Below are 24,243 nucleotides of genomic sequence, written 5' to 3' on the forward strand. Positions count from 1 at the left end.
CCTGGGTCCCAGCCGACTGGGGTGCGGCCCCTTCCCGCCACCTTCCCCTCCTCACCAGGTCTCGGGGGTTGCTGGGGCTCCGTCCGGTCTTGGGGTCCCAGCGGCTCCTCTGGAAGGGCAGCACCACGTCCCCGCGCTGGTCGGGGTCGAACACGGGGTCTCCGGGCGGGATGCGGATGTTGAGGAACTCGGCGGGGCAGCCGGGCGTTTCCACGCTCACCACGTCGGAAAGAACATGGTAGCCTGCGGGCATGGGGTGCAAATAGGTGACAAACCGTCCGAATCGCGCTCTCCCCACGGCCTGGGCGGCCTCCAAGGGTCCTCAGGTGCCAAAAGACAGAGGTCCCAGTGCCAGCTCCACCACCAGCTCTGCAGGTTAGCACCAGGGAGCCTCAATTTTCTAATCTGCAAAGTGAGACTATAGTGAGTTCCCGTCCTATCCAATTCATAAAGCTGTTGTGAGAATCAAAATGATATAATTTATGTAGGAGTACCCCAAGTCAGTCCTCCTCCCTCTGGGCTAGGGAGAGGTAAGATGGTTACAAACACATGGTGAGGAGAGCGGTGGCTGGGGAGCTCAGTTCCCAAGAGCCATAATGGGGGTCCAGTGACACCCCTAGTTTGGAGTAAGGCGTAAGAGAAAGGGGAGTGAATATCTCTGTATCAACATCCCAAATCTCTCCGAGATGAAGGCAGTCTTGAAGTGCTGCTTAGAGAGAGAGGAAGTGGTTGGGAGTCTTGGATGGGTCTCCTGTGGACTCGCAGAGGGGATCTGGCCCCTCCCCAAGGCTGAGCAGAGCGCCAGATCAACCCCACTGGTCTCCCCCTTTGCCCTCACCAAAGAAGACCCCCAGTACGGTGCGGTTGCGGAGCGACGGCAGCCCAGCTATGCCGCGCGTGGCTGCATCGCTGAGCCGGCGCGGGTTGGGCAGCTGCGGCTCCTGCAGAGCCTGATACACACCGTCGGCGTAATTGGCTGGTACTCGGCGCTGCAACCGGCAGCCTGCGGAGGCAGGGAGTGGGGCTCTGTCTAAGCACTCCATCCCCAAGGATCACCCAAACCTCGCCCTAAGCCTCCCTCAACCCCCAACCCCCTTCACTGACAGAACCTTCTCGCAAGGGTCTCTTGGGCCCAGGAGCGCGTAAGAGTGCGCTGTGTAGGCAGCGGAGCTGCTAGGCGCGTGTTCCCCGCATATTCTCCTCTCAGGGCCTCCCGCGCCCCTGACCTTCGCGAGCCGCGGCCCCAGCACACCCGAGCCCGCAAAACGCACCAACAGCGCCACGCTCGTGATGCCTCAGGTTGTTAAACCAGCCGTCATAACGCTGCACTTCCCAGGGCAGTGAGAGTGCGTCCTGACTGCCTGTGGGCACAGAGAAGGGCCGCTTCAGCACTACGCTCCCAGCTACCCCTCCCTGGCAACAAAGGCCTTGGCCAGTCCTTCCCCAGCTCACGGAGCGCCCCTAACGGGACCCAAGTGTCCGGCCGCACTGAGAAGTTTCCCATCCCGCTGAGCTGCGCGGCGAAATGACCTTCCAGTCTCACTCAGGGAGCCGCTTGCCGCACCTCTCTCCTCCCCACCTCCCAGGGGATCCTGGGGAACACCCCGCCGCTAGAGGAGCCTGATACTTGCCCGCTGGATCCAGGGGTCCAGTCAGAAGAGCTCCTAGGAGCATCAGTGTCTCTGGTCTTGCACGGAGCATGCCAGCCCTGCAGCCTGCGGAGTGAGGGTGGGGGTGGTAGGTGGTATGGGAAGGCCACTGTTAGGGCGTCCTCTGTCCCTCCCCTCTTGTTCCTACAGCCAGCACTGGAGGAGGAGCGCCAGCTGTTTCCACTTCTGAAAAGTAGCTGTTAGAAGCATCACCGAGGGCCAAACGCCACTCTTTACAGGACAATCGGCAGCTCTGGAGGCATTGACACTTCCCCATCCGCCACCCCATCAGAGTTAACCCCCGACCATAGAAACCCAATGGGCAGGAGTCTTCTGGGGCATGTCAGTCCAGGGCAGGACTGGTCCAGCCTCCCAGGGTGCGCTCAATGTCTCTAATGTCTCACCTCCACCACCCGGACCCCCGCCCCCAATCCCTCAGGCTCCGCCTCTCCTCCAGGAGTCCGGCAAGGGAAAGAGGTTACTGAGTTGGGAGCTAGGGACCTGCAGCACCCTTCCACAATGAATCCCCCCCTCCCCAGTAAACTCCCCTTCTGCAATGAACGCCCGTGCGTGATGGGCGAGGGCTAACGTCAGGTCCTAAACGCTGATCTAACCTGTGGTTTAAGGTGGTGTTGCCTTCAGATGTCTTCTTTCCTCTTAAAATCTTTGCTTCTGTGCTCTGCTTCTTGCCTTCACGAACCTCACTCATCCAGCTCCGCCGATCCTCAGCCACCCCGGCTGCACTGTGGCTTTTCTCTCTGGGTCCTTGGTCTCGCCACTGTGTGGGTGTCTGCTCAGGACAGACCTGCGCCGAGTGTGAGCATCTGGACCCAGGGCTCACCCTCCTGCTGTGGAGGTGGGGCCCTTATTTGCATAACCTCTTCCCGCTCTGACCAGCCGCTGGGCTGGGACACCCCTGCGGCACGCCGCCCACGCTACTATAAAAGGGGTCCCGCGCGACTTCCAAACTCAGGGCGAACCCGCAGAACCAGGAAAGTAACGGCTACAGACAGTGAGAAGTAGTTTCGTTCGCCGACTAGAACAACTCTCTCGGTACCAACCCCAGAGCGTTGAGAGCAGCCCACCTCCACGCTTCCTTAGCGGAGAGGTGCAGAACTGACTTCACCAGCCCACTGGATCCCGGCCTTGTAGGCGAAGAGACGCCAAGGACGCGCTCTCCCGCGTCCAGGTAGCCCCACCTGGCTGGCTTGCCTGCCCCTCTGCGTGCAGCTCAGGGCCAGCGTGCAGCATGACCCTGTGGAACGGGGTACTGCCTTTTTACCCCCAGCCCCGGCATGCCGCAGGCTTCAGCGTTCCACTGCTCATCGTTATTCTAGTGTTTTTGGCTTTAGCAGCAAGCTTCCTGCTCATCCTGCCGGGGATCCGTGGCCACTCGGTAAGGGTGTCCTCCTAGCTCAGGTAGAGTGGGGGAAGGTTCATGGGCAGATTGTCTCCTGAGGGACCCAGAACAGGTAAGACTGTACAAAAGCCTCCATGAATAGTCGAACTGAGGCTCAGGTGGAACGAAATCAGGAGTCTGGTGCAGCAAGCACCCCTTTCCAAGGACAGGCACAGCTCCCCATCCAGGACATCCTGGAGAAGGACCCCAGCTGGGTCATTGGGAAGACTGCTGCAGAGAATGGGCGCTCAGTCCAGTCATTCTGAGACAGAATCTAGGCTTCATGTACTGGAGGGTCTCCCACCTCTCCCAGGACTAAAGCTGCACTCTCATCCCATCCCGTGGGTGATGACCTTCAGACCAAAAGGACAGATGCCAGCAGCTCAGACTGTGGTGTTCCCCTTTGCACTGGGTTGAGACGCATGTGTACGGGTGCCCCATCCTAAGGACTGAGACTCCCACCTTGGATTAGAAGTTAGAGCCAACTGGGTGCATTGTCTTAGACTTTCCCCCTCTCCCAGAACCTAGGTTGTGCATTTTTCAGTTCTGGTAGGACCTAGCTTTTCCGCATCTTAATCTGTGTGGGTTTCCCTGGACTGGTGCACCTAGGAGTATCTGCATTCCCACCTCCTCCACTTGGAGACCAGGCCCTGTGGCCTCCCTCTTCTGAGGGAGGTGACCCCTGCATGCCTAGCACTTCTGGACTCACTGAGCCTCACCAAGCAGTGACTGGACCAGGAGACAGAACCAGGACCAGGCGCCAGACAGCTGGGGGAGTGAAGGTGGTGGAAGAGTGCCAGGAAGTGGGAGTAGGGGGAGGCACTGTTAGGGTAGATGGGAAATGGGGCTAGGGAGGTGAAAGTACATGGTCACAAAACATTAGAAATGCCAGTAGCCCAGAGGGACTTGCAGGAAAAGCTCGCCTAACATTAGTCTCAAAGGTCTGGATATAACTAAAGATCCAGGTGAAGTGGGGTCAAGGGTGGTCTTGGGGACTGTGGTTGGGCAGGGCTCAGGCCTGACCCAGTGCCTATTCCTGCAGCGCTGGTTTTGGTTGGTGAGAGTTCTGCTCAGTCTGTTCATAGGCACAGAAATCGTGGGTGAGTGTGTGGTGCAGCCCAAGGGGAGAGGACCAGGGTGACAAAGGAGGTGGGCAGAGGGCACCTGGGACAATAGGGAACTGGGGTTGGTTTTCTGCTCCTTCTTCCCACTCTCCAGCTCCTTCTAGGGCCCACTTTTTGGCCCTTACCATGCAACTACATTGGACCTCTAAGTCCCCATTTCTCTACAATGCCCCACCTCCCATCACCACTCCCTAATTCCATTTTCCCACCCTCTTTCCCCCACCCCACTGTGTGCCCTTCCCTACAGCTGTGCACTTCAGTGCAGAATGGTTCGTGGGTAGAGTGAACACCAACACATCCTACAAAGCCTTCAGTGCAGCGCGCGTTACAGCCCGTGTGGGTCTGCTCGTGGGCCTGGAAGGCATTAATATTACACTCACAGGTGAGGGGGCTGGGGCTAAATAAACTCCTGGGGCTGGGAGATCCCCTGGTTAGGAGAGTGTGTCAGGGATAGCTGGAGGGCCTGTCACATCCCACAAGCTCAAATAGCTTGTGGTCCTCGTGGATTTGCGTTTTCTCCAACCACTACCGAACCCATTTCTCCCGCCGAGAGCGCCACACTCCCACTTTCCTGTCTGAATCCGCTTAGTTGCAAGGTCTCCGACCGCGCGCAGCCCCATGAGCCCGCCACACCCCACAGGGACCCCAGTGCATCAGCTGAACGAGACCATTGACTACAACGAGCAGTTCACCTGGCGTCTGAGAGAGAATTACGCCGCGGAGTACGCGAACGCGCTGGAGAAGGGGCTGCCGAACCCTGTGCTCTACCTGGCGGAGAAGTTCGCACCGAGTAGCCCTTGCGGCCTGTACCACCAGTACCACCTGGCGGGACACTACGCCTCGGCCACGCTGTGGTAAGCGCTGGAGGGAAGGCTGTGTGCATGTGTGTGTGTGCCGGGAGCTGGGCCGTGTGAGCGGGAGGATGCAGACCTCGGAGGCACAGAGCAGCTGCAGCCAGATCCGACGCGCTCGGGGTGGGCATGACAGCCTCGGGGGTTAGAAGATCCACGAGGTCTGCACAGACCATCGGAATCCGGAGGGACTCCAGCCACCGCCTGGACCTCGGGAGCACGCTTCTCCCCCAGGGAATTCCCCTGCGCCGCTGCCATCCCAGCCCGTGGTTTTGACGCTGGGGTAGGGAAAAAGGGGCGCGAGGCTCTGGGAACTCCAGGGGCTGGGAGAAGCCGGCTCACGGCCGGTCCCCCCACTCCCTGGCAGGGTGGCATTCTGCTTCTGGCTCCTCTCCAACGTGCTGCTCTCCACGCCGGCCCCGCTCTACGGAGGCCTGGCACTGCTGACCACTGGAGCCTTCGCGCTCTTCGGGATCTTCGCCTTCGCCTCCATCTCCAGCGTGCCGCTCTGCCCGCTCCGCCTAGGCTCCGCCGTGCTCACCGCGCAGTACGGAGCCGCCTTCTGGGTCACGCTGGCAACCGGTGAGGACCGAGGGAATGGGCCCTGGGGGCTAAGGGTGGGGACAGGATTCATACCCGGTGTGCACTTTCCAGTTTACAGAAAGAATTCACATTATCTGATTTGCCCCTCTCAATAGTTCACAGAAACAGGCACTGTTATGACCATTTTACAGATGAAAAGAGGGGGTCTTAGAAGGGGTGGGTGTCTTGCCGTGTTTCATGTAATCCAGATTAGAGGTGTGTGTAGGGCCCGGGGAGGTAATACAAGGGGTAGGCTCCAAAAGATTGAAGAGGGCCCGGGCATGGTGGCTCAAGCCTGTAATACCAGCACTTTGGGAGGTCAAGGCAGGAAGGTCGCTTGAGGCCAGGAGTTCACCAGCCTAGGCAACATAGCCCTGACTCCACATGCCTTCCTTTCTTTCCGTCCCCACCGCCACAGGCATCCTGTGCCTCTTCCTCGGAGGGGCGGTGGTGAGTCTCCACTATGTTCGGCCCAGCGCTCTTCGCACCCTTCTGGACCAAAGCGCGGAGGACTGCAGCCAGGCGAAAGGGGGCTCACCTCTTATCCTCGGCAACCCACTACACAAGCAGGCCGCGCTCCCGGACTTAAAATTCATCACCACTAACCTGTGAGGGGGACCCAATCTGGAATCCTTCCCCGGGACCTGGGACCTGGCAGGCCGGGAAGCAGGAGAGCTCCGGGAAGGGCACTGCGCGCAGCTGGCGCTAGGCCTCCGACATCCGCAGGCACTAGGGAAAGTCTCCTGGGGAGAGCTGTAAATAAACTTTTTTCTTTCGTTTTTTAGAAACTTTTTTCCCACACTAATTTTCATGACTTCTCCGCTCCCGGGTCGCACGCCCTCAGGAGCTTCCCTGGGCTGGAGACAGCCTAGTACACTCTCCGCTGTGCTGTGAAACCGGATTCTCTGCGTCCAGAGACTCCAGAGTAATAGGAGTGCCCTCTAATGAGGCCGGTGGGACCCTACCAGAGACAGCATCTTTCCGAGCCACCCCAGGTGGACGTTAGGTGGCAGTGATGAGGCAGGTCACCCACTCCCCGTCCTGGACGCTACTCAGCTAGCCCAGCTGAGTGGGGTGGGAAGGAATAGCGTTTTGGAGTTGATTCACTAACTTCCCACCTGACTTCTTGTGAGGTGGTGTCTGAGGGCCAAGGCAGGTGTCAGCAAGGCATAGAAATATAAATCCCGAGATTCTTGGCAAGTCCTGCAATCTTATTTAGCAAATTTGGGAACTAAAGCTCAAAGAGAATGTGGCATAGTTGGTTAATGTTAGACCTAGGATGAGAAGTTTGGTGTCCTCTCCTTTCCAGGGCTGTCTTTCATTGTACCAAGAGGCCACACAAGCTGAGGAAGTAAAGGAAGAACAAAAGGAACCCAGGAAAAAGGAAAACAAGAGGTGCCAAGGGATGAGAGGAAACCATAGGAGAATCATATGTAACCCCCACACTGCCGGTGTTATGGGGGTGAAGTTAGGTTTCAGTGAATAACATCTTGAAGAGGCAAGGCATCACGGAAAGGCTGGGTTGCTGTGTAGAGACGAGATAGCCCCTGCTTGGCCTTATCATGGCAACAGGCTTTATGGACAGGCCCAGCATCTCTTCAGCCCCTTAGGGCTTTTTCTTTTGTTTTGTTTTTTAACATCAGTATGTAGAGCCTCCTTTTTCTATTCCGTCTGTAGATTGGTGCTGGGGGTCTGGTACCAGCCACGCTGAGGGCAGTTCTGCTGGTTTTATGGGGCTCCAATGAGGTTTGGAGCAAGACTGGAAGTCTAGGTGGCCTCCGCGGGGAGGAATGTTATAGAGCACAGTCAGGATCTTCGGGGTGTGCCTCCTTACAGTATGCCTTGGTGGAGGAAGCCTCTGATAGGGGAATGTCCTGGGGCTCAGGACTGTCGGCCATGGACCGGTAGCGGGGGCTCAGGAGTCCACCTTCCTCAGGACTCCACTCCAGCATGGGGTCTTCATCAACACTCTGGTTGAAGAAAGCCTTCAGCCTGTGAGGCTGCATCCTGTGGGCCACCACCATAGCCAGGCCCAGCAGCACACATAGCAATCCTGGAGACGAGGGCAACAGTTGTCCACTTTAGTGCTAGTAACACCACCCGAGGACATCTTCCCCTGGGAGTGTCAGAACAACTCTAAGGGAAGCCTGCAGCCCCTGCTTCAGGGCAACTTGGGCTCAGAGAGGAGACTGGCTGAGGGGCATGTGGCTGGTGTAGCTCTGTTGTCCTGAGTTTCCAGACTCCAAGCCCAGTGCTCCTTCTGTTATATCCCGGGAGAGAGAGAGAGAAAGGGGGAGAGAGAGAACTCTGAAAATAGGGAGAGAAAAGAAAAAAACCCTGGGGAAGGGCAGGGCACAGAGGAGGAGGCATGAGGAGGCACATGAGGGAGTAGACAGTGAGACAGGAGAGGAGAAGACTGCAGGACAATTTAAAGCTGTGTAAGGCAGGTCAGAGAAGGGTGTAAGAATGGGGACCCAGAGAAGGGTATTTGGAGGAAGCAAGAGGGGACAGGGGGTTGGAAGATTTTAGAAGCTGCTGAGTGAAGAGAGTTAGGGGATGACAGAGACAGAGAAGATACAAGGGAGTGGGCATCTCTGAGGAGGGAGGGGAAGTGGCACTGGGGAGAGAAAATCAGGAGATAAGAGATACAAGAGGGTGGGGCTTTAACGAGGGCAAAGCCATCCTGGCCCCCAGGAGCAGACCCTCAACTCCACCAACATGATGCCCCCAGGCCCTCCCTCCCTGGGCTTGAGCCTTCCAGTGCTTGTCTTTAGGGCTGGGTCTTACCTGTGGTCAATGTGATCCAGAAGGCAGGCCCATGGTGAGTATGCAGCACAGAAGCGCCCAGGTGCAGGGGACATGGCGGGGTGAGTGATGTGGCCATGGAGAAGAAGAGCAGAGCCAACAGCTGGAAGATGCCCGTGGCCAATAGCATGTAGCCACCGTATACCAGCACAGGCATGGAGAGCATCACATTGGCCAGCAGCCAGCAGAGGAATGCCACCCTGGAGAGCCAGGACCCAGTGAGGACTGGCCCGGGTACTTCTACCTGCTGGTGAACCTGGTCGGGCCCAGGTGGAGGCTCAGGGACCCAAGAGTGACCCAAAGATATGAGGTGGGGATTCCTTCCCACGGACTTCCCGAGGCAGCACTGTGGTGACTGGTGCCAGGCCACCCCACCTGAGATACGCACGGGAGCGGAGGAGAGATGGGGAGAAACCCTGTTCCTGAATCTAGGCTACCAGGGCCTCCACCCCGTCCCCTTCCCATCCTCACCACAGCATGGCCGAGGCATAGTGCCCCGCTAGGTGGTACTGGCGGTACAAGCCACATGGGCTTCTTGGAGTGAACTTCTCCGCTAGGTACAGCACAGGGTCTGGCAGCCCCTTCTCCATAGCCTTTGTATACTCCTCAGCATAGTTCTCGCCCAGGCGCCAGGTGAACTCCTCGTTGTAATTGATGGTCTCATTCAGCTGCTGCATGGGGGTCCCTGGGGCACAAGGCAGCTGTGCTCAGCAGGAACCCAAGGGCCAGAGTGGGGCCTAGGTAGGGACTCACTCACACTGGGCAGAGGGACAGGAAGTGGTCTCAACTGAGAGAAAGCAGCTTCCAAGGCCCTGAACTTCCCTTCCTACCATGCCTCTGACCTCCCACCTCACACATCCTCCCAGCCCCAGTGCCAGGCAACCTATAGTTCTTTGGACCACACCAAACATAGATCCCAAAGACAGCAGAGCCTTCCCCTCCCTCACAGGTAAGAGCCCTCCCTCACCTGTGAGCGTGATGTTGACTCCACCCAGCCCGACCTGCAGCCCAATATCAGCGCTGATCCACGCAGAACTGAAGGCCTTGTATGATGTGTTGGTGCTGACCTGGCCCACAGACCACTCAGAACTGAAATTCACAGCTGTGGTTGGGGAATTGGACATATGGGAACTCAGAGAGGTCTGGGCATTACTAGGTTAGAGTCCAAAGGAGAACTACAAGGGGTCCATGTCTGTTTTGGTCATAATTGGATACCTGTTAACTAGCCAGGGTCTGGCTCATGGTAAGTCTGCCAACCATATGTGGGATTTCCCTTGGCCACATTCTGTTTACCTCTTCCCTCCCTTTCTCCCTGCTCTAGGGAGAGTCACTCAGGGAGCTGGGAAGGAAGCATGAACCTAAACCATGCCAGGCAAGGCAAAAGCAGATAGCTTCAACACAGACTTTCTTTGAGACGGAGTCTTGCTCTGTCTCCCAGGCTGGAGTGCAATGGCATGATCTCCAACCTCTGCCTCCCGGGTTCAAGCAATTCTCCTGCCTCAGCCTCCCGAGTAGCTGGGATTACAGGTGCCTGCCATCACGCCCAGCTAATTTTTGCATTTTTAGTAGAGATGGGGTTTCACCATGTTGGCAGGCTGATCTTGAACTCCTGACCTCAGGTGGTCTACCCGCCTCAGCCTCCCAAAGTGCTGTGATTCCAGGCATGAGCCACCATGCCTGGCCTCACGGAGACTTTCATCTCTTCTATTTGCCTAATCACCAAACCAAAGCAAACCACCCTTTCCCATTTCCTCCCTTCCTCTCTGGGGCCCTCTCCCCACAGACATTCATTTTGACCTCCTTTCCCCCCTGAATAAAAGTGTTAGGAAGGTTGAGGAGATGCATCCAGTTTGTTTCCCAGGGTGACACCTCTCCAGGCAAGGGTAAGAGTGAGGAGATAAGGCCATGGTGACAGAGGCGTATGGGCAGGGTCTGGAAGCCACCTTGAAGCAAGGGCCCACCGCTGTGGGGAAACAAGGAGAGGAGAGGCAGGCTGCTGAGGGAGTTGAAGGGATGGAGGCAGCTGCCCAAGTCAGTTGCACTTCGCACTCACCCAGGATCGCAGCCCCGATGAATAAGCCGGTCACCACCCGCAGCAGCCAGAACAGCCTCTGAGTCACAAGGTGGGTGGGTTAAGTAAGGAGGGCCCTCCTTCCACATCTACCCTTCCTGTTTCCAGACTTGGGGGAGGGAAAGCTGAGATCACTTGGTCAATTGAAATCAGGGTGTCTGGCACGTAATAAGTGCTTATTTATTTATTTATTTATTTATTTATTAGAGACAGGATCTCACTCTGTTGCCCAGGCTGGAGTGCAGTGATGCGATCTCAAATCACTGCAGTCACTCAAGTGATCCTCCCACCTCAGCCTCCCAAGTATCTGGGACTACAGATGCACACTACGATGCCCAGCTAATTTTTTTTTTTTTTTTTTTAAGAGATGAGGTCTATACTATAAACCCAGGCTGGCCTCGAACTCCTAGGCTCAAGCAATCCTCCCACCTCAGCCTCCCGAAGTGCTGGGATTACAGGCATGAGCCACCATGCAGCACCAGCGCTCAATAAAAACTGTTGAATCAATGAATGGGGGGCTCTCTGCCTGGGATGGTGGTGATGCTTTCTCCATACTGGGGTCTCCTTCCTTAGTCTGGTTGTAGTCAGAGACTCTGGACTCCTCAGCCTGAGGCTGAGGTCTCTCTGGGCTGGGGTCTCCAGGACTGGGTTTCTCACCGTCTTTCCCCGAATGCCAGGCAGAATGACGATGAAAGTGGCCAGTGCAGTCAGAAAGATCATGATGATGGTGGCCGAAGTGGTGTCCATTGGGAAGATTGGCTTGGGGCCAGCATAGAAGGGGAATGTGTGTCCCAAAGCAGCCATCTTGGTGAGGTTGTGCAGGGGAGGCAATGCTGTACAACAACAACAGACATTTATTGCATGCCCTCAATGCACCTGGCACTGTTTTTAGTGCCGGAGATACAGCACAGAATGAGCCACACTAGGTTTCTCTTCTCTGGAGCTCACATTTTGTGCATCATCAGACTCTGCTATTACTGCCGTTCCACTGCCGCTCAGCCATCCATCTCCCCATCTTTTAGGTGACAGAATGAGGGTCTTTGCCATCAGTCTCTGTTGCCCCATTCTCCTCTCCTAACCCCCAGGTTCCATAAATCAGTGCTACCACCACCCTTGAGGCTTCTCTGTTTCTTCTGGGTCTGTCTCAAGAAATAAAATTCTCTTCTCTCTCCTTCAGGCCCCTAGCACAGATAGATCACAGAACATAAAAGGAGCTATATTTACTATCAGGTGAAGGCATAAGGTGAAAGATAGCACAGATTACAAAAAGATTGGCTTTCTTCCTCAGTCCCCAAAGGAACAAAGGCCAGGCAGCTCTGTGCTGAGTATATAATCCAGCCACATCATCAGAGGACTGAGTTCCAGACCAGGCACTGCCCACACAGGTCTGTCCAGCTTTCTCAAGCACCCTGGCTCTTGTTCTGGTAACTGCAGAACAGTTGAGCTTCACTGAGTTCACCTAAATAAGCACTGAAGGGGCACCTATCCTCTATCAGGCAGTGCTGGGGCCAGATGTCCTTCTATTCCACACATTATCAATATTGGCCCTTCTCTTTGATTCAAATTCCCAGGCCAAGTTTCAGCTCAAACCCTAGCTGTGGTCTTCTCTGCCTGTCCCCTGATCTGAGAACTTGTTTGACTCTTATTTGTTCCTCTGCAGGATATTGGGAAAATGGTACCTGAACTTAATGTGTTTAGTTAAATCTCAGACAGAATGCATTGCATGACACACTACTATTTTAGCACAAATAAAGGGGGAAAAAAGTCTTGCCCATTAAACCATGGCCACCATTGCTGGTGAAATATACCTAATTTCAGAGATGTCAAAATGTGGAAAAAAAAAAATGCATCTTAGAGTCAATGATCCCAGTTTTCCTCGTTTCTTCTGCAGTGTGATCTGTACTGGGGTTTCAGTTTGCCCAGAAGGCTCCATAATGTAGTCTGACCACACATTGTCTTATTAAATGTTATAATGAAAGAATGAGCTTGGGAGTCAAGTAGCTCCAAGAGGTTTGAATTCTGCCTCTGCCTCTTGCAAGTCACTTGACCTCTACAGACACCCAGTTTTATTAAAAATTTGAGATAATAATGTCTATCTGATAAGCATCATTGTGAGCATGAAATGAGATTGTGTATATCAAGTGCTAAGAATGGTACTGGAAACAAATAAGCTCCCAAGTGGGGAAAGAGGGGGCATTTCATTACTCCATTTATCTCTTTCTCCAATCTTTCTTTTTATTTTAAGTAAATAAAAAACGGAGTACATTTAAATTTTTATTAAGTTCTTAAGCTTCATAGTGTTTTTTGTTTGTTGGTTTGAGACAGAGTCTTGCTCTGTCACCCAGGCTGGAGTGCAGTGGCATGATCTTGGTTCACTGCAACCTCCGCCTCCCAGAATCAAGCAATTTTCATGCCTCAGTCACCTGAGTAGCTGGGATTACAGGCGCGCACCATCACACCCAGCTAATTTTTAAGTTTTTTTTTTTAGCAGAGACGGGTTTTGCCATGTTGGTCAGGCTGGTCTTGAACTCCTGACCTCAAGCAATCCACCCTCCTCAGCCTCCCAAAGTGCTGGGATTACAGGCATAAACCACCGTGCCCGGCCTCTCCAATCTTTTTTGAAGAGAACCCTGAGCTGGAATCCATTCTGGGACTAGTTTCAGTTCTTTACTAATATTGTGATATCAGACAGGTAAGCAACAACTTCTTGAGTCCCTGGTCTCTTCATCTGTAAATGGATTTCATAATCTCCAGGTCCCTTTTAGTTCTAATGCTAGGATTCTCCTAATATGCTCTAGCTCCCAGCCTTCCTCTCTCCTTCTAAGCTGGCCACCTTCTTGTGCTGTCTGTGGGAGTAGCATGGTGTCAGTCAAAGAGACAGAAAGACAGTTTTAACTTCTAATCCTGTCTTTTGGGCAAGTAACTTAACCCCTGAGTGTCAGTTTTAACACGAACTTTTTTGCTTTTTCTTAACTATTCAACTCTCCCATCCCTGAGGAATAGGCGTCTCTCTTCTTTCCTATTCTGCGAATCCATCCTCCTGGGCTCTAGCCATTCATGCCTGCCTTCTCCATCACCTTTATCATCCGTTGTCCCCCCTCCCTTCATAGTGTCCTGCTTCTTTTTCTCTGCTGGCTCCTTCTCTCAAGGGTATACTGACATTTTTCCCACCTTAAAAACACACAGAGAAAGAACCTTCTCCCTTGATCTTCTTGGTCCCCTCCAGCTACCATCCTACTTTATTCCTGTCACAGCCAGGCTTTTGAAAAAAACAGTGTATATTGGCATTTCCACTGCCTTATCTCTTCAACCTATCACAGTCTTGACTTTTCCTCCTCCCTGTCTTCTCCATCAGGTCACTAAGTGTTAAATCCAAGGGGCAGTTTTCACTTTTCATGCTTCTTGACCTCTCTGTGGTATTTGACACTGCAGACCATGTCCCCTTTCCTCAAACTTTACCTCCTTGCACTTCCATCACACCATGTTCTCCAGGGGCTCCTGCTTTTGGCCATCTCTTTGTGGCTCCTCTACTAGTTCCTTTTCCCCCCTGTTAAATGTTGATGCTCCCCAGGAATCTGTGGTGGCTCTCTTCTTTTAGCAGTATTCCCGATTCCCTGGGCAATCTCATCCATTCCCATGGCTGATGGTTCTCAAATGTCTTCAGGTAGCCCTCCTACCTGAGCTCCAAACTCAAAAGGGCCAATCACCCTGTGGACATTTTCACTTGGATGTTCCCTTGATGCCTCAAATTTAACAGCCCCTCAAATGGAATTCATTGTCTCTGCCCTGCTTTTTATTCTATTGTCTTTGTATGTTTGGCAACATCACCACTGGTCAATCAAATAAGCCAGACACCTGAACCATCTTACCTCCTAAATATTTCTTGAAACTATCCATGCATTTCCTTCTGTACTGCCTCTGCCCTAACCCAGGCTCATCCTCTCTTACCTGGTTCCAGAATCATTTTTTTCTAATAAGCAAATATAATCATTTCACTTCTCTGCTCTGGCTAAAATCTCACCTTCTTCCTATCCCATAGAAAGTGCTTTATAACCTGGTCCCACCTATACTCTCTCCATCATTTGCCCAGCCTAATTTATAGCCATATGAATGACTGGCCTCTCCCTGAATCTGACATGCTCTTTCAAGCCTTCAGTACCTTTGGATATGCTATTTCCTCTGCCTGGAATGCACTCACTCTCTTGGCAAATGCCTTTTCACCCTTCAAGTCTCAGCTTGTGTTACCTCCTCTGTGAAGTTTCCTCTGATGCCACTGGGCCACTGTAGAGGTTCCCACTTGGAACATTCTGATTGCATTTTGAACATGCCTTCATGATAACAATGATTACATTGTACTCTAATTGTCTGAACATCTGTCTCCCAATTAGGCTGTAATCTCCTTGAGGGCAGAGATTTAATCTTTCCATCTTTGCATCCCCTGCATGTAGAGTATACTGATCAGTCTCTGGATCAAATGAATAAATATGAGTTCCTCTCCCCATAGGTGACTTCTTCTGATTTTGCACACAAGGGGGAGCTATGCTCCCTTATCACCCTGCCCTATACTTATAAGTCAATATTAACTGAGTATCACCAATACAGAGCTAAGGACTGGGATTTGACTAATTCTGTCAACTTTTAGTAATTTCTTAAAATTCTCAGAAAGCCTCTTCCAATAGTTAGAGTCTCCAAGACTAATAAAGACCCAGACACAAATTTTCGTGTTTAATTGAATCAGAAACATACATCTCAATCTTAGCTGAAATGAGTAACTAAGAATTCATGAATTAAATTCTTTTATAAAATATGTGATAGTGATATTTATTTTAAAGCAGATGTTCACTGACCTAAGAATTCTTTATTTATGACATTTAGACTGAAGCTACTATATATATATATATATTTTTTTTTTGAGACGGAGTCTCGCTCTGCCGCCCAGGCTGGAGTGCAGTGGCCGGCTCTCGACTCACTGCAAGCTCCGCCTCCCGGGTTTAGGCCATTCTCCTGCCTCAGCCTCCCGAGTAGCTGGGACTACAGGCGACCACCACCTCGCCCGGCTAGTTTTTTGTATTTTTTAGTAGAGACGGGGTTTCACCATGTTAGCCAGGATGGTCTCGATCTCCTGACCTCGTGATCCGCCCGTCTCAGCCTCCCAAAGTGCTGGGATTACAGGCTTGAGCCACCGCGCCCGGCCTGAAGCTACTATATTTTTAAATAAAAGTCCATAGGAGGAAGGCCTATAAAATGTAAAATATGTTGGCTAATAAGATAGGAAGATAAAGTGAGGCTAACAGCAAGAACACATGTTATATGCTGGAATTCAAAAAGGAGTATTTTTAATATATGTGAATAAGAGATAATATAATGTATTTTGGTCAGGTTTAAATATTATTCCTGCATTTATTTTAAAGGGAGGTTATAAAAAAATTTACAAGAACGTTTCATCTCTATTAACATATGCTTAAAATAAACACTAACAAAAGGCTTTTTGTATTTTAAGTATAGAAGAACAACGTTAACTTATTTCCAATTCTCCAAAATGTCATATTTAGGCCGGGAGCGGTGGCTCATGCTTGTAATCCCAACACTTCGGGAGGCTGAGGCGGGTGGATCATGAGGTCAGGAGATTGAGACCACAGTGAAACCCCATCTCTATTTTTAAAAAATACAAAATGTCATATTTATTAAAGATGACAGAAGCGAAAAGACCATTGGTAAATGAAATTTGCCTTTCTGAATTTCTTCTTGTTCAGTTTCATAATTTAGGTCCTCCTTTATTTGCATTGCCTAATTTAAAGTTAATTTTTCATGACCCCGACCCTAATTTGGTTTTCATTATTAAGCTAACAGGGCTTATGCATGAAGAGGTGGGAGTGAAATGAGAAGACCCCACACCCAGCAGTCCTGCTTTTCCTACAAAGCTTGTTTCCCTGGGGAACATCTTTCTTCCTGGCTTGTCAAGTAACGTCTGATAGTAGAATTAGTTTTAATGTGAGAAAATCTCATATCAATATTAACTTGACCCACTCCTCCCCTACCTCACCACCATGACTAGGATATATGCACTGTGTACACTGATATAAATTATAAATAAGCAGGCCGGGCGCGGTGGCTCAAGCCTGTAATCCCAGCACTTTGGGAGGCCGAGACGGGCGGATCACAAGGTCAGGAGATCGAGACCATCCTGGCTGACACGGTGAAACCCCATCTCTACTTTAAAAATACAAAAAAAAACTAGCCGGGCAAGGTGGTGGGCGCCTGTAGTCCCAGCTACTCGGGAGGCTGAGGCAGGAGAATGGCGTGAACCCGGGAGGCGGAGCTTGCAGTGAGCTGAGATCCGGCCACTGCACTCCAGCCTAAAAAAAAAAAAAAAAAAAAAAAATAAGCAGACACAAGATAGTCAAACATACACCTACAAATTTAGATAAACAAAGACATAGACACAAAAACCACCCAGACTCTGTCATTCTCAGTAATAGAGACACCTGTGTACTTCATCAGAGACCCGTGTGACAAAATTGGGATGCTTTCTCATGGGGTGGGGGGAGCTTCCCATACTTTAGGGTCCTCCTATCTCACCTGGCCTAGGGAGGAGGAGGAACTATCCTCCCTTTCTGGACTCCCTTTATGTACTGAAGACTTCATTATGCTCAATCTTATTATAGACACAGTTACCCAATCCTTACCTACCACAGGTTGAAGTGGAGTTCCTATGTGTGTATAAGGGGTGAGTAAAACATAAAGTTACAATCTTTAAGAAAACTCAGCCTAGAACAACCTCCAGCCTTCATCATTCAAAGTTATGTGCTAGTGTCCTGTGGCCTCTCTTGTAGCCTGACAGGACTTTCTTCTTGAAGTTTCCCCCCTGCCCACCTCCCCCATCTGCTGGAACCCATAGAGTAAGGGCCACTAATTCTCCACAAGCAGGGAGTGGGTGACATGGCTGGAGTTGCCAAGACCTCTGACTGGTAATGCACAGCTACTGCAATGTGATGCTTTTTTCTCTGAGTGGAGTAGACCCCATTAAACGTTTACAGCTGTGGTTAGCCATGGGGACCCTGTCAGGAACTGATGTCCTAGACTTTCCTCTTCAAGGAAAGGGTCTGTGTGTATGTGTGTATCTGTGTATGAATGTATATGTGTGTTGTTGCACAAAAGTAGGAGTTAAGTGGAAAAATGGAACAAGATCTGAAAAGTGGATTGAATGTGGCTAAGGAATTCAAGGGTGCAGAATTATGCAAGCCAAACTATCCAGACTCGAGTTAAACTGGGATGATGATTCGATGTATATCTTTGTGGCACTTATGGCCTTAAGACGTTTTCCTTGCCTCCCCAGTTTCTTACCAAACTCTCTCTTTGAAGAACTCCCACTTGATCTGAACTTTGTCTGGATGAAAGCAGGAAGTGTAGCCCTAGGTGCCAGGGTGGGAGCAAGCACTTCAAGACCCTCTCCAAAATCACCTGGACCGCAGAGAGCTAAGCAGCCGCATCCCCCACCACCCACATCCGGACCACTGTTCCCTACCTTCGCCTCTGTGTGTGGCCGCCTGCGCCTCTCGCCTTCTCCCGTGGAACCTCACACGAAGCGCCCCCAGGGATGTGAGTAAAGAGGGAACCAGGTCCCGACGTTCTGTGAACAAACACCTTACTCTCAGTGGGGGCTCCTGTCCGACCCCCACTCCTCTCCTAACTCACTTAAGGACCCGGCTGTGACCGGACAAACCGGGTCTGGGGTGCTTCCAGTCACTCTTCAAGTCACTCCCAAACTTCTCAGACTGCACCGAGGCTCTGCGGCGCCGCCTCCCTCTCCCAGCCTAGTACAGAACAGGCTGGGTGCGCCAGGACCGTAGTGCCGGGGTCTGCCAGCTCCGCAGCAGTCCCTCCAATCCCCCTCCTCCTCTGCGCCCCCCACCCATACCCAGCAATCCCAGCAGCTCCAGCGCAAACCTAGAGATGCAGTGGGTCTGGCGGGGCGCCGGCGCGGCTCGCAGGGCGGTGGGACCCCCGAGATCTCACGAGGATCCCCGGAGGGACACGTGACCCCAGGCTCTTAGAGGGGTTTAGGTCGGATGGGTGACTTGCTTTGACGCCTCGCCTGGTCTATGGGCGGCAGGTGATCGATGGTCTCGGACTTGGAGCCCAGACCCGACGGTGTCGAGAGGATTTGAGGAGCGTCTCCCCTCCCCATACCCTCTCCGCCTCCCACCCTCTCCCCAGCCGCGTGGGACTTGTGAAGGCAGACTTGCTTTTTTCGCCGCCCACACAACCGCACTAGCCGGGCCTTCAGCACCGACGGAACGTCTCTGCCTGCGCCCCGCGAGCCCTCGCCGTCTCACCTCGCGCGCTGCGGTCCCCTGGAAGCACCTCCGCGGGTTCCCCGGCGCCAGCCTCCATCCCGCCTCACTGAGCCCCGCCCCATGGCTGAGCTGGGCCGCGCCGTCGTTTCCTCACCCCCAGCCCCGCCCGTCCCGGCGCAGAGTTGGAGAGGCACCGGACGAGAGAGGGCTCCGCGGGCCCAGCTGGGAGCCAGACCGGAGCCAAGTTGCAGTCCCGGGCTCCGGTGACGCCGTGGCCGCAGGTCAGATCGGGCTGCGGTTTTCCCGGCCCGCGGGCCTGGGCGCTCCAGGGGAGGGAGCTCCAAGGGCAGGGTGGGTCGGGGAGCCGCCGCTCCTCCACGTTATGGAAGGAAGGGGAATGCTAGCCCCTTGCGCCTCCGATCTTATCTTAAGGTTAAAACGGGCCCTGTTAGGGCCTGTCCTCTGCCCAATCAAGGTTTCGAGAGACTGGGTTCTTTGGGACCTGGGAATGTTGGGTGGCCTAGTTTGCCTGGGCCTACGGGTTCTTCTCCTGGCACCAGCACAACATACCAGGGAGGGAGCTTTGGGCTTTAGGATCCAAGCTTTCCCCCTCAGCCCTCCCTTGGGACCAAGATGGCCTTGAACCATCTTCCTCCCACCTCAGGGCCACCAGGGTCACCACTCTAGGGCTTCAGGCTGGAAAAGCGGCCATGTGGGGCAAGAACAGGCAGACCTGTGTTCTCTCTCTGGTTCTGCCGCTGGCTCTGCCTGGGGCTTCACTGCCCTGTCCTGGGGTTGTGCCTTCCTGTCAAGGTTGTTGAGAAGTTACTGCCCCGTCGTTTTGTAAATCATTAAGGGCAACCCACCCACAAGGAGTGGTGATTAAGCATGTCCACCTTCTTCTTCAGCTCATCCCCACACAGCCTGGTCTGAAAGCCCATTTCATGCCCTTAAGGGCTGAGTGGTACATTAGCGTTGGGGCCCAGGATCCTGAAGACATGGTGGCGGGGCCCGCGGGTGGGGGGGTAAGGATATCTTGGGATGAGGGAAGGACCACTGTGGCTACTTCAGTATATCCAGCTTTACAGTTTCAACCATCCAGAGCCCAGCTCTTCACTCACTATTAAAAGGCCAGCACCTGGACAGATTCTGTGAAATGCAGCAGGTGATACTGAGCTTTCCGGTTATGGCAGGGCCTAGGTTTTTTCATTTAACAGGAGATGGAGTAGGGATGAGGTCATTCCCTGGGTTCTCTCCTCTAGACAACCCATCCAGGAACCCTGATGTTTGGCTGGGGATGAGGCTTTCCCTGAGCTCCTTTCTTCCTCTATCCTATCCCCAATCTCCAGGTTGCCTTTAGGAGGTCTTCACTGGCTTTAGGTACTCCTTGCTCCACTCAGGAGTCCCAGCCTGAGTCCTCTGCTGCTTCTGTTTCCCTGTTGACTCTGGGTGGAGAGAGAGAGCAGGAAGCTTGCACTAAATACATGAGCACCTTGTAGTGCATCCCTTCTGGATCCAACCAGAGGAGCCAAGTTCCCGCCTACCCTCTCTATATCACATTTGCACAACACCTGTCACTTTTCGTGCTTTGAATTCAACCTCATTCTCACATCTGATTCTGGTAACCACGCTGAGAAGTAAACAGTTCAGACATATTTGCTCCCATAGCTGGAAGAGGAAACCAAGGATCAGATTGGAGAAGTGATTTATCTAAGATTCCACAGTGAACTGGGAGCAGCACTGAGACCTCAGCCTAGTCTCCTGATCCCCAACCAGGGCTCTGTACAAGGAATACACTCTGTGGAGTGCTGGGCCAAAGCAGGGTTTTCCAACTAATCTTAGAAGGTAAAGTCCATGAAGGTATGTACCAGGGATTTCTGTTTGTTTTGTTCATCATTTAATCTCCAGTGTCTATGTCAGTGGCTGGTTTGTAGTGGTGCTCATGAAGTATTTGCTGAATGAATTAAAGAATTTTGGGAAAGAGTGAGTCTCTTGAACTTTGCTACCTACTGTGACCTTGGCCCAGCCCCAGGCCTTGATTCACAGAGGCCTACAGAGTCCTTGACCTGATTCTTCTGAGTAGCTGGAGCTCATTCTCTGTCCTTTTTCTAGGGTCTCCATTTTGGGACATTCTAGTCCCTGAGCCCCTATTATTTTCATCATGATCTTCTGCCTGGCTCTAGCATGGACACTTCTGGTTGGGGCATGGACCCCTATGGGTGAGTACAGATTGGAAGAGAAGCATGGTTAGGAGCAGAGGAACCCAGCATCCTCTGGGCTCCCCAAGGACAAGATCTGTGTGATATTCATCTGTATCCTTAGTCTCTAGCTGACACAGTGCCCTGCAAGTGAGAGTTGCCCATTTCTAGCTGTTGAAGAAATGGATGGATAATGGAATGAAAATTATCCCCAAATACACAGACTTAGGGAGCCTTCAGCTGCTGTCAGCACTTCCTATTTTATTCTTACAGTTTGGGGGCCCTTTCTCTCTCCTCTATCTTCTCTTGTTTTCCATAAAGTGAGGGCCTCTGACTCAAAATAGGAAAAGATTGATTAGACACACAAGACAATAAAGCATCTTAGGATCAGATTGGACCCAAAGCTGAAAGGGAGTCATCAGTATTTTTAAACATTATGATCAAAGACAAAAGCAATGTCTTCCACAAGAGTTTCATGTTGCTGCCTTCAGTGGACAGTTTCTTGCTGGAATCTGAGGCTGCTCTCTGTAGTCCGGATCTCTGTGGAGGGAAGTGGACTTACAGTGCCACAAGTTAAATTTAAAAGATCAAGTCTCTGATCACTGGGGATGGGAGATGCAAAAGCAGAAAGCAGAGAAAACTTGTAGAAGGATCTGTCTTGGCTGGAGGTAACAGGATGGTGACACCTTCCCTACAACTTCTCCCTTGCCAGAGCTGCTCACCTCCACATTCCTTCCAGCCCTCTTCTTTCCTTGGTTTGGATTTTCCTTTTCTCCCTCAGCTCTCACCTCTTATCCCCAAGAGGCACTTTCCCTGTACTGTCCTGCAAAGGCTCGCTCCTTTATGTGCCACAGGCTCATTTTATTTTAGAGATCACATGTGTGACCCTGCCCAAAGTCTTGGACCCTTAGCTGGGTTCTTTGCTCAAGCATAAGGCTCTAAGTCATGTTCCCCCCTAACTCTCTGCTGAGTGAGTGTGCAAATGTGTGTGTCTGTTCTCTGAGGTGAGCAGAGAGGAAGCCCCAGGCCTATAGACTCCTAGCTTGGGGGAAAGAATCAGGCCAGCCATCTGATCTACTGAACAGAAAGATCCCTGCTCCATCCCCGATTCCATGATCCATTCTGGATCTTCTTTCTATCCCTCATTCCTTAGTTCTTTGCCCAGCAGCTGAGTGCTCCCTCCTGGACCCTCATTTTGGAGAGTACGACAGGATCAAGAGGAGGAATTGTGTGGGGAACAAGATGCCCCAGAGAAGGGGCAAAGTCATCCATATCACCAGTCCAGTCCCTGGTCCTACCCAAGAAACTGGGGAAAAAAGCAGTAGCAACGCCACACCCCTGCCCTGGGCTCTGCTCAGCCAAAGAGGACTAGTCCCCTCACCACACTGACCCTGCCCAGGGATGGGTCACAGAATGGCATGTCCTTCTCGGGTGTGGAGTGTGGCTAGCTCTTGCTCTGTGTGGTGTCTTAGGACTGGGGATGGATTCTGTCCTGTTGTGTCCCCTCAGGGAACTGAAGTTTGAGGGGAGTAAAGTCCTCTACATCCTACTGCCCACCGCCACTGCTCTCCTCCAGCCCCCTCTCCCTCTCTGAGCCCATCTGTCAGCACACACTGCTCCCTGCGCCACTACTTTTTGGCTCCCTGCCATGTCTCCCCCACTGAGCGGCTTAAAGATCTGGCTTGAGTTTGGACACGCTTTGCCCTGGTTTTTCCCTCTGTACCCTACCTCTCACTTCCACTCCAAGTATCCACTTTCTGCTGCTCCAAGTGCCAGGCTCACAGCACCCATACCCGGCAGGCCTGCCTGTCCTCTCATGCACTGACTTGCCCAGCTGCCCCTTCCCTCCATTCTCACACAGGAGCTCAGAACCCCATTTCGTGGGAGGTGCAGCGATTTGATGGGTGGTACAACAACCTCATGGAGCACAGATGGGGCAGCAAAGGTGAGTGAGAGTCAAGTGGGGACAGAACCCCAGGGCCAGGGGGGTACTGCTGCTGCGAGGCAAGAGCTGGCAAGTACCAGCAAAGGCCATCCATTTCCAAGGTTTTAGGATCCATGACATGGAGGGAAGCCTGGGACAGAGGGGGTCTAGAATGCCCCCTGAAGATTCATCCTTATCCTTACCACTCCTGCCCCAGGCTCCCGGCTGCAGCGCCTGGTCCCAGCCAGCTATGCAGATGGTGTGTACCAGGCCTTGGGAGAACCCCACCTGCCCAATCCCCGAGACCTTAGCAACACCATCTCGAGGGGCCCTGCAGGGCTGGCCTCCCTGCGAAACCGCACAGTGTTGGCGGTCTTCTTTGGTGAGAACTTCAACCTCTGGGGGGAAGGAACCCAGTGGGGTTGGCTGGACACCTCTGCATGTGAAGAGGGGTCAGAGGATGAGAGACAAGTAACAGAGAGCCTGAGGGATGAGGGTGAGAGGTGGAGGGGGCAGTGGGGTATGGTAGAGGTAGAAGCAGGTGGAGGGAGGATCCATGCTGAAGTGAACTCTGCTTGGGGAGGCAGAAATCTGCCCCACGCAGAAAGATGAGGGGTGGCGTTAGGGAAAGGGAACATCCCTCCATGTTGGGTTGTTGGTAGGGGTAAGAGGGTGGCAGAGATAGAAACATGAAAATAATCTGGGAGGGACTCTCCATGGGACCCTGTTCTTAGGCATTGCCCCATGGCTTCTAGGACAGGCTCAGGGCAGGGTTCTGATTCTGGCAGAGTGGACTAAGGGGAAGTCAAAGTGGGGGTGCTAGGGTGGCTTGACCCCAGTGACTGAGGGTTGGTGGCTGGCCCATCAGGAATGCCTAGTTCCTGCAGCGTGTTGGAGCTGGTGCTGCCAGCCCCTTTGCCTAGGCACACTCACAGGGCACCTCCCAGTTACCAAGGAGAAAGCCAAACTGTCAAGGACAACAGCTTGGAGCAGGTGTAGGCACAGAGGGGCAGAAGAGACAAAGGACTGGGAGGGAGTGCCTGAGGTCAAGGCTTGGACTTGCCCATAAGGGCTGCTGAGTCTTTTGAAGCTTCAGGGGAGGGAAGGAGGCTGGATGCCTAGGGTAGGAGGCAAAGTGGCCCTCTGCTGGCCCTAGCACCCCCTCCTGCATTGCCCACAGGCTATCACTTGCTCTCGGACCTGGTGAGCGTGGAAACGCCCGGCTGCCCTGCCGAGTTCCTCAACATCCACATCCCGCCCGGAGACCCCGTGTTCGACCCAGACCAGCGTGGGGATGTGGTGCTGCCCTTCCAGAGGAGCCGCTGGGACCCCAAGACCGGACG

General features: G+C 52.9%; 4 protein-coding genes across 6 annotated transcripts in view; 2 read left to right on the forward strand and 2 right to left on the reverse strand.

Annotated features, from left to right (window-relative positions):
• Positions 1-1,701, reverse strand: part of DUOX2 (dual oxidase 2) — a 20,409-nt gene extending 18,708 nt beyond the window's left edge. The window contains exons 1-4 of the mRNA XM_011992113.1: positions 1,628-1,701; positions 1,272-1,357; positions 839-1,003; positions 56-243 (exon numbers count right to left, since the gene is read on the reverse strand). Coding sequence (XP_011847503.1) covers positions 56-243; positions 839-1,003; positions 1,272-1,357; positions 1,628-1,701 — 513 coding nt within the window. The remainder of the gene's footprint in view (positions 1-55; positions 244-838; positions 1,004-1,271; positions 1,358-1,627) is intronic.
• Positions 1,702-2,617: 916 nt separating this feature from the next.
• Positions 2,618-6,389, forward strand: DUOXA2 (dual oxidase maturation factor 2). Its single transcript, XM_011992098.1, has 6 exons — positions 2,618-3,045; positions 4,091-4,148; positions 4,420-4,554; positions 4,813-5,026; positions 5,391-5,605; positions 6,024-6,389. Exons 1-6 carry the CDS (start codon positions 2,899-2,901, stop codon positions 6,215-6,217), a joined length of 963 nt encoding a protein of 320 aa, XP_011847488.1. The 5' UTR covers positions 2,618-2,898; the 3' UTR covers positions 6,218-6,389.
• On the reverse strand, positions 5,666-18,874 carry DUOXA1 (dual oxidase maturation factor 1). 3 transcript variants are annotated; one of them, XM_011992096.1, is made up of 9 exons: positions 18,818-18,843; positions 18,429-18,581; positions 18,007-18,111; positions 17,826-17,893; positions 11,139-11,314; positions 10,464-10,521; positions 8,882-9,095; positions 8,393-8,610; positions 5,666-7,658 (listed from the first exon to the last, which is right to left on the reverse strand). In XM_011992096.1, the coding sequence occupies exons 5-9, from the start codon at positions 11,283-11,285 to the stop codon at positions 7,399-7,401; spliced, it is 897 nt and encodes a 298-aa protein (XP_011847486.1). In that variant the 5' UTR covers positions 11,286-11,314; positions 17,826-17,893; positions 18,007-18,111; positions 18,429-18,581; positions 18,818-18,843; the 3' UTR covers positions 5,666-7,398. The 3 variants fall into 3 exon arrangements, with proteins under 3 accessions (XP_011847486.1, XP_011847487.1, XP_011847485.1); XM_011992095.1 differs by lacking the exon at positions 17,826-17,893 and adding an exon at positions 9,378-9,512 and having other exon boundaries at positions 7,366-7,658; positions 18,818-18,874; XM_011992097.1 differs by lacking the exons at positions 17,826-17,893; positions 18,007-18,111; positions 18,429-18,581 and having other exon boundaries at positions 18,818-18,837.
• Positions 18,875-18,961: 87 nt separating this feature from the next.
• The window catches only part of DUOX1 (dual oxidase 1), a 43,945-nt gene continuing 38,663 nt past the window's right edge, over positions 18,962-24,243 (forward strand). Inside the window, exons 1-6 of the mRNA XM_011992114.1 lie at positions 18,962-19,059; positions 20,447-20,623; positions 20,891-20,997; positions 22,838-22,921; positions 23,118-23,282; positions 24,081-24,242. Of these exons, the coding sequence (XP_011847504.1) occupies positions 20,940-20,997; positions 22,838-22,921; positions 23,118-23,282; positions 24,081-24,242 (469 nt within the window). The 5' untranslated portion in view covers positions 18,962-19,059; positions 20,447-20,623; positions 20,891-20,939. The remainder of the gene's footprint in view (positions 19,060-20,446; positions 20,624-20,890; positions 20,998-22,837; positions 22,922-23,117; positions 23,283-24,080; position 24,243) is intronic.

This window comes from Mandrillus leucophaeus, unplaced genomic scaffold (genome assembly GCF_000951045.1).
Source record: "Mandrillus leucophaeus isolate KB7577 unplaced genomic scaffold, Mleu.le_1.0 Scaffold402, whole genome shotgun sequence".
In the NCBI taxonomy this organism is placed as follows: domain Eukaryota; kingdom Metazoa; phylum Chordata; class Mammalia; order Primates; family Cercopithecidae; genus Mandrillus; species Mandrillus leucophaeus.

Excerpts from the sequence above, each read along its gene's own strand:
- DUOXA2 (XM_011992098.1), top strand. The coding sequence starts at position 2,899 with ATGACCCTGTGGAACGGGGTACTGCCTTTTTACCCCCAGCCCCGGCAT. Across the intron at positions 3,046-4,090 it reads CGGGGATCCGTGGCCACTCG|CGCTGGTTTTGGTTGGTGAG; the intron begins GTAAGGGTGTCC and ends CTATTCCTGCAG. Across the intron at positions 5,606-6,023 it reads CTGGGTCACGCTGGCAACCG|GCATCCTGTGCCTCTTCCTC; the intron begins GTGAGGACCGAG and ends CCACCGCCACAG.
- DUOXA1 (XM_011992095.1), bottom strand. The coding sequence starts at position 11,285 with ATGGCTGCTTTGGGACACACATTCCCCTTCTATGCTGGCCCCAAGCCA. Across the intron at positions 9,513-10,463 it reads CATCGGGGCTGCGATCCTGG|CTGTGAATTTCAGTTCTGAG; the intron begins GTGAGTGCGAAG and ends CCCCAACCACAG. Across the intron at positions 7,659-8,392 it reads CTGGATCACATTGACCACAG|GATTGCTATGTGTGCTGCTG; the intron begins GTAAGACCCAGC and ends CCTCGTCTCCAG.